An 8663-nucleotide genomic window follows, 5' to 3' on the forward strand; every position below is an offset into this window, starting at 1 on the left:
GCCGGACTTACATTCTTATCGCTGTCCATGCCAACGCTAGCACCGTCCACATGGCTGGTGCTGGAATGTCCTCAGTGTGGCTTCCGATGCCGGTGTCAATCATTTTTTTTATTTGCAGTTGAACAAGCTGTTCTTGAATTTTCCGCTTCTCTGCTCTTTCGAACCTGTAGCTCTCTTTCTAGAGCATCCTGACGTAACGCTAGTTTGGTGTTCGCTTGGTCAGCCCTGTCCACGCGTGCACCCAATACGCAAGATTTCTACATAAAATGCGCGCCTTCGGCTTTCTCTACAGATTAGAACTGCAATTCCTTCAAATTCACCGACGCCTCACTCTCCTTGCTTCTAACCTTCAGTTCCTAGACCATCTTAGCAGGACTCGATTTTTGCTACTACAAAATTCTAGAACATCTATACATGCTGAAATAAAATTCAGGCTACCACAAATGCCGATCACCTAGGAACAGAATATCTACCGTTCTAAAATTGTCAACTTTAAAATGAGCGCTGAAAGTCTATAGCTGCCGGCTAGAATAGACCCGGCCGTTATCGGTCACTGACCTAAATTCGGCTCTTCAGCCTGCACTTCCTCTAACTGGCCTAAATCTAAAACTGTGTATCCACACTTCTATGGGAGGTCTTCTCACGACATCACGGGGCTATTTTGATGAATAGCGCATAGCGTCAGCACTGAAGGTCGGAGCAAGTGGCGATAAGCCGATCAGACTTGCAGACAGCCGTCCGTCGTGCTAAATGTGAAACAAAATGGTGGTCACTGCGACGACCGTGCACACTCCCTGCATTGTGGGTGGAGAAAAAATTTTAGCATATATGCTTTTAGAATGCGCGGATTGTACACCGATACAACAACGGGAAGCTTTGGGCCAGTTGGTCTGACATGTCGGAGAGGAGGAATAACCGCGAACTTGACAGGACTGAAGAACGAGAAGAGGACAGGACGAGCGGTTACCGCTCGTTTTGCCCTCTTCTCGTTCTTCAGTCCTGTCAAGTTCGCGGTTATTCCTCCTCTCCAACATGTACACCGATAATTATGGTATTGCTGGTGGCGCTTGGACAAACGATGCTGATTTCTAAACGGATGGCCTCTTGCATTAACGCTAACAGCATGACTACATCCATTTTTTTCCTCGTTATCAAACCTCCCCACAAGTGCTTCATCCTGCTGCTATGGTATTTTCAGTAATACAGGGTATAAAAAAAGCGTGAGCAGGTCAAGCCGACATTGAAAATGGGATACTCCCGAACCTAGCGAAACGAACATCAAATCTTGGGCACAAACGTACACAAATCTTGAAAAATTTTTCATACTTTAAAAACGCTTCTGAGCATACTTTTAATATATCCTAAAAACGTCACTTCCACAGATTTTTCTACCAAGCAGGCAAAATTTTGCCATTCAATATATAATAAAGATAAGCTAACAGTTGCGTTCTAACGTGAGCTCCAACTACATTTAATGTGGAAAATATCGTTGCTGGAAAATAGCAATACATTTTACTCTACCCACGATCTAAAGGGTGGCATTTGGCAACCCCTAGAGCAAACTAAATTATCGCAAAACTGGTACCATCTTCCTAAAAATAACAGAACACGAAATTGAGCAGACAAGCCTACGGAAATGAGGGCTCGTTATGATATGCATATTTAGAAAGCGAAATTCCATCGTAACCAGGGAAAGCCTAGGGGAATGTTTTTTTTTACTTTGTGGTGTGGAACAATGGCAAATTAGTAGTATGGCTAAAAATTATTTGATTAGAAAGTAGAAGAAACAACAGTCAAATGCCGCTAGTGGGACCTGAACTCACGACCTCCTTATGTTTACCAACTCAGCTACGGCGGCGTCTGTGCAATATTCTACTTTCGTGAGTATTTATGTTGCGTGTAATCTAACCTTGGTAGTGTTGACGAGCGCCACCCTTCTGCATAGCAGCCGACACAGAATATCCAGTATTAGCGCGAGTCTCACGAGGAACGTGATCGAATGGTGAGGACAGCAGCTGTGCGAAAACCCTCTCACGCTACCTTGACACGAACACGAAACACGAGAGCTACACTCCCTACTTCCTTAACGCTCCACAATCGCGTTTTGTCAGGTGCATATTTCTGCATGTCTTTTATTTCCTTGGTATTTTCAGCATTTTTTTCTTTTTAAATCTTTCAGTTAGCTATCGGAGCAAAAAGTATTTTTGGTTGTATACTTTTATTTCGTGCTTTTGTCACCTTGCATAGCGGCCTGTGGTTTTTTGTAACGCTCCTCCATGGGTCCGGTGGACAAACTTTTTTGACTAAAGCAAAAGCATTCCTGGGCTATGTCGGCGGGTTCGTGTCACCAAAACTTATTAGCAAAAAGTGTCCGCAAAACGTCTCCGCAGTAGTTGTGGCGTTCTGAGAAGAGGTAGCATCAAACGAGTGGTTGTAATCGATAGAGGATGATATGAGGATGCTGCGGGGAAACATTATGTCGATGGGATGAATAGTTAACTAATTAGAGCTAAAATGTCGAAAAAGCGTCGAAATAGCGCGTGCGTCGATATAGTGGACGGGAAAACATCCGTGCACGGTAAATTAGTGAAACAATAGACAAAAGAGTGAAAATAAAGCATTAAATCAACGGAAATGCATTTCATGAGTGATCATTAATCGAACAAAAAGTTTCATTGCTATAGAATAATTAGCTAATTAATTATCAGCAAAAACTATTCCACGGTTGAATAGGCTTGACAGGGATATATAAAGTGGACGGGAAAGCAACCAGTGCGCCAAATTTGGAAAACCTTAATGGTTGCCTGAGATAAAAAAGGTATAATCAGAGTAAATAAATTGCTATTTAATTCAAGAATCCGATAATTACGCTAATTCGGTAGTTATTTACTTAACAAACAAAAAAGAATGATAATGAGAGGTGAAGAGTCGCGACGAGTGCCGAAGAGGCGTCAGTGCGTTTAAATTGGCCCAGTGCGGGTCACACGCAGTTATCTCTATTTTTTATTGCGTGGGCATCAGAGTGTCATGTCGGGAATAAGTGTCTGTAGGCTGAGGCCACCGATGAGCAATGAAAGAAAACGAAGATCAATAGACATAAACATGCAGGAAACAATATTCTGCATCGCAATCTTTGGTTGAGTTGGAGGCTGTACGCAGCCACTGGCGGGATTAGCCTCGCGGGATTAGCCACTGGCGCGATTAGCCTAGCCGGGAATTGCTCCACCGTAAAAATCCATAGATATTAATTAAATCAGCAATTGGCTACACAGCGCAGATCTCTGACCTGGCAGGTCTACGTCATCATGCGCGCAATCCCCACAAGAGTCACTAACTGCTACGGTCACCACCTGAAGTATAGGCCACAGTCTCGGTGAAATTTTAGAACGCGGGAGGGAAGCGTCTTGTCTGTGTGACTAGTGTCCGCGCTGGTAAACGATGTCTTGATATGAACCGTATGACACTCCTGCCCGCATGAATTCATTGAGTAGGCCACACCATTCCGAATTAACATCTGGACAACACATGACATAATTCTTTACATCACCGCACACACTATGCGAAGAAAACAGCGGAGATGATGCCAGACCCGTCTTATGCATCGACACTAGGGTACGAGCAAAACCTGTGCGAATGCAGAGTAGTTAAATGGCTTAAGGTCTCTTTAGTCCCTTGGTCACACGCGGTTGGTTGGGTGGACAATACAGGTAACTGAAATGACTGCGGACCGTTACTTTCAAGAATGTCTTTATATCTGGAGGGACATCTTTTGATGGATGCACAGAAAGAGCCTCGTGCGCGAGGACGCCTGCTACCTCGTTGCCCAAGACGCCTACGTGCGAAGGAACCCATTGGAAGCTTATACATAGAGTAGCCTCTGTTGTTCAGATTACGTACCAAGTTCAGAGAGCTAATAGACAACCCTTCGCAGGGAAGCCCACACTTTGATCTTTTGAAGGGCCGATTTCGAATCTGACAAGATGGCAGCAGGGTGAGCCGGAAAAGACAGATCTTTCCACATAACTGGTCGCGCGTTCAGCCGTTATGGAGGACACGGCACTAGTAACGCGGGCATGCCAGGAATATTCAAGGATGGAGTATGAAATTCCGCTTCACTAGCTCTGCACAGAACCATCAGTGAAACCTTGGGCATTGAAAGCATACTGTTATTCAAAATGCTCGAGACAGAGCGAACGCGTTTCTAGCAAAGGAGTGCTCCAATTAGCGCGAACGCGAGGAATGGTCAACGCAGAGGCAAGACTGAAAATGTCTAAGGTGGGTTTAACCGGTGGCTTCGTCTGTGAACGTTAAGACGTAAGGTACTAAGCCTGGGACTCTAAGCCCAGGCTTAGTAAGCCTGGGACTCTGATCTGTTTCGGAGCCACTCGAGAAGAGCTACCGTCTCTCCGAGGCAACCAAGCCGCATTAATAACGTTTGTGAAGCCACAAGGGCAAGAGATTTTAATAGTGGCTCATAAAGAACTCGATTGTTCGCGGCCGCCTGCGGACTCGCAACGCTCTGCTTATGCTCTTTCTCTCCAAAATTTCAGGAGGTTCAAACTGTGAAATATTAAATGTAGTTGATACATTATGCGGCTCACCACCAGGGCTTCATGGAGTCTTACCATTGACGAAGGATTATTTCTCCATTGTTCATCTGCGATTATACAGATCATACTAACGCGCAAAGACAGTGCTGAGAAAACTGATTGCACGGCTTGTCGCCACTAGAGACGAGAGTCAAGAACGAAGCCAAGAAAGCTCGACTACAGACCGATTCGGTTTAACCTTTACATATATCTTTTTATAAACAGCTGTTAAAGGTACATCGGTGCCATTTGCTCAGCTAGATTGTACAACAAAGCAGACATTATTTACCTCACATGGATCAATAATTATATGATTAACCTAATTGACTGATAAATGTTTAATTTCAGTGGACCAGGTTTAATTACGATATTGGTGGCTGTCAATATCGATGGCGATCCCTGTTCTTAATTTTTTTTTTAAATCGGCAGTGTGCTTTCTAATATCGAACGTCAAAAATAAGCATTTGAAACGTTGCTGAGTCAACTTTGTATTATTACCGAGTTATATAATGGCGCCGCTGCGCGTAATATCGAAGCCAAAATCAAGTTCTACATTATTACATGCACCAACTGCGCCTGTATTAGATGTATAAGAAGTGAATGACTTCATTTTATAAGTATGCAATGCGGAAATGCTAACTGGACGTGCTTTCAAATGCGTATTTTTAACATTCTATATTCCAAAACACATTTCTTTGTTGCGGACCTTTGATGTTGATGACCATCAGTTTCCCAATATAACCCTGCTGCATAAAAACAAGAAGAAAAATTTTATTTGTTAAGTTCATGAATTCATTGTTTAATTATTGCTTCAAAATTTGAACACGAAATCTGTCTTGCTGTACAATCTAGCTCAACAGACTGCACCGACGTATCTCTCAGTTTTTTTAAATAGCTGTAAATGGTAAAAAAATCATCCTGTGCATTGACGAATACACGGGCTGCCATGGTCTGTTCTGCAGCCACGCATAACGTCTTGCAACAATTGGAAACAAGGCAAGGTAGTACGTTTCCACTTATATAGACAATCCCATACATTTAAGATAATCATCTACTGAAAGCAGAGTTTCTTGAGCTATCAAGGCTTATCGCTTGTGTTAGTAGCTGATAAACATAACAGAAATGTCGCCTTCATATAATATAGACATACGGAGCTTCCTATGATTTTTCTTCAAGGCCTCAGGAAGACGAGTCATTAAAACATTAAAGTGGGAGAAAGGACCTCTGAGGCAGACCTCGCAATACAGCCCTTTTTATGCTTGAAATAGTCCCAAAACCTCGCTAGAATGAAGCGGTCACAGATGAAAGAGTGAATGAATCATAGAAGATGCTCCTGTACATCCATGGCTTGCAAAGTATTTAGTATTGAGCTTTGAAGGGCACTGTCGTAAACGTTTCCTACGTGAAGGAAAATGGCTAGTGTCGAAACGCCAAAAGTCCTCTGAAGTTCACTGTGGCTTACCAGGTCGAACACTTTATCTAGCGTACTAAAACCTTGGAGGAATCGGGTCATGCATGATTGAAGTGTTTTGCTTTTCTCTAGCCACCACGTTACGCGACCGCTTTTGGGTTAGGAATCGGGCACACAAGCTGCTCAGCCGCTACACCATATGGAGTGGGAGCTGGAAAGGAATAAGAATAGTGGAGAGGGTGGACCACTGCCCCTGCTCCTTCGCGGGCATGTGCCATGCGTCCCGCTTGACGTCCATGGCGTCATGCGCTGAAACGAAAGCAAGTAGCAACCAACACTAAAGAAACCAAACAAGACAACAAAAGCGTGTGTCATGACCTAAGCAGTGGCAGCCAGTGGGAGAGAGGGAGAGAAAGAAACGTCATTAAAGAACGTAGATTAAGCTTTTAGAACATCCTATGCCTGGTTGACCAAGGACAGGTGGTCTTCCCGGAAGGAAATGTAGAGACTAGACTGGGTGACAGGAAAGGAGTAGAGGCAGTGCTCCAGATTAGGATATAGAGCACGACAGATGGGACAGGATAGGTCAGGACAAAGACAGAAAGGGAATAGTCGGGATTGTGTACAGAGAGTTTTTGTTTGAATTCTACGAAGTTTATATGATTGGGCAACATTGAAATCTGGACGGGGGCGTGGTACGAGTCGGTATAAAGTTCACTTATTGGTAGTTTTTCTTATTGTGAGCGTTTGGGGGCCAGCTTCTCGGCTCACGCTGAAGGACTTGACCAGAGGATGACAGGCACCCGGATGTGAACATCGCGGGCTAGCAGATGAGCCAACTCTTATCCTGTGATCCCTGCATGACCAGGGACCCACCGTATGGTGACGGACGAGAACAGAGCCAGGGAGTGTAGGGCGTCCTCTAGTTCTTGTTTTATGTTGGATGGAATTAGCCGGCGTTGGAGAAAGCGATTAGCCGCCACACTATGAGCGTAAAGCATGCTCACACATTGCCGTCAGATCCATCCATCGATCGCCTGTGAATTTCATTATATGTGCACAGTGCACAGTGCTTGATGTCTGACGTATCCAAGAATGAACACGTTGCGATGTTATTTGGAGCTCCCCACTAATGTCACTACTCCGCTGCTGTACCCTGTACGAGAAAAACGTAGTTCGATGCGTCTTCCAAATGCACGAGCCCTATGCTGCGAATATCGCAAACGCTTCACTCCAATCGCCCCCCTCCCGCATGACCGAATTCGGCTCAACATTGTCCTTCACAGCCGCTAATTGTTGTCTCATCTCTTGCAGTGCTTCGTAGCAAACTGTCAAGGCTCTCTGCAGCTCTTGCATCCTCCAAGCTATGCCTAAATGCCAAAGTGAGCGAATAAAGCCTTTCTGCAATGTTATCGATGGCGTGCCGAGGTGCCCCTTCACCGTGCCTGAGCGCATAAGGCAAGCCCTGGACTTTGTCCCAGGGAAGGGCGATCTGCTGCAAGTGACATACCCCAAGAGCGGCACTCATTGGGTGCAGTATGTCACGCAGCTCATCCTCAAGGGAGGCGGGTCCATTGACAGCTATGAAGAGTTCATTGACGCCTGCGTGTTTATTGACTACAACGAAGTACACTGGGAGCACTACCTCGCGCCAGGGACCCTTAGGTTGTTTATGACTCATCTTCCGACGCGCCGTGACAAGTTCAACCCCGAGGCCAAGTACGTCTATGTTGCACGGAACCCTTGGGATGTCTGCGTCTCAGTTTACTACCACGTAAGGTCTCTCAGTTTTTTCCATTTCGAAGATGGCTCCTTCGACGACTTCTTGGATGCGTTCCTTGAAGGCAACTTTGGATACGGTGACTACATTGACCACGTGATGTCCGCCTACTGCTTGAGAAACGAGCCGAACGTCTTGTTCATCACGTACGAGGAATTGAAACGAGACACGCAGGGCACCGTCGTCCGCTTGGCCCGCTTTCTCGGTGAACGCTACAGCAAGGGGTTGCAGGACGACGGCGAAGCAGGGAAAAAGAGGTTGGAGCTGATTTTGGAAAGGGCGAAACCGGACAGTATGAGCAAAGCAATAGAGATCGACCTGGCTAACAATAGAAGGTCAGACCTGAAGACAAGGCAGACGGACCTCAATGTCACGGTGAATCCAGCTGTTGCCAAAGATCCCACGCACTCTAACATGGTCAGGCAAGGCAAAGTAGGAGGTTGGAAAGAGCACTTCAACCGCGACCAGCTGAAGCGCATGGAGGTGGCTATTGTGAAGAAGACGCGGGGATCTGGTGTTATGGACCTCTGGGCAGATATTCGTGACGAAGCTCTGCGGATCACGGAAGAATTGTGCCAGTGACAAAGTGTTTATTATTTGCCACAAACCATGGCTGAAAATCTTCCCGACTAGTTTACATTTGCCTCGTAATGCGTAAAGGGCCGAAGAGATCAAGCTGAATAAAGTGTCATTATTCATTAGATTGTGCTTCTTGTAAGAAATAATTACCTCCTGATGTCCGCTTTCAGGATTTAAATCAATTTCTTTGCGGCAACTGTCGTTTCACATCACCCAACGTTTCCAGCCATCCCACGTCGTAAATATCTACCTGTGGACCCACTAATTATTGAATCAATAGGTATCGACCAAATATATTGATTCT

The 8663-nt window shown here is 45.2% G+C and overlaps 1 protein-coding gene across 1 annotated transcript; it reads left to right on the top strand.

The window, feature by feature from the left end:
- The first annotated feature begins 6976 nt into the window (after positions 1-6976).
- Positions 6977-8362, top strand: LOC149356094 (sulfotransferase 1B1-like). Its single transcript, XM_089576255.1, has one exon. The coding sequence runs from the start codon at positions 7367-7369 to the stop codon at positions 8360-8362; it is 996 nt and encodes a 331-aa protein (XP_089432381.1). The 5' UTR covers positions 6977-7366.
- The last annotated feature ends 301 nt before the right edge of the window (positions 8363-8663 follow it).

Source organism: Amblyomma mixtum, chromosome 3 (genome assembly GCF_055824585.1).
Source record: "Amblyomma mixtum isolate Tamu chromosome 3, ASM5582458v1, whole genome shotgun sequence".
NCBI classification, from domain to species: domain Eukaryota; kingdom Metazoa; phylum Arthropoda; class Arachnida; order Ixodida; family Ixodidae; genus Amblyomma; species Amblyomma mixtum.

Excerpts from the sequence above, each read along its gene's own strand:
- LOC149356094 (XM_089576255.1), top strand. The coding sequence starts at position 7,367 with ATGCCTAAATGCCAAAGTGAGCGAATAAAGCCTTTCTGCAATGTTATC.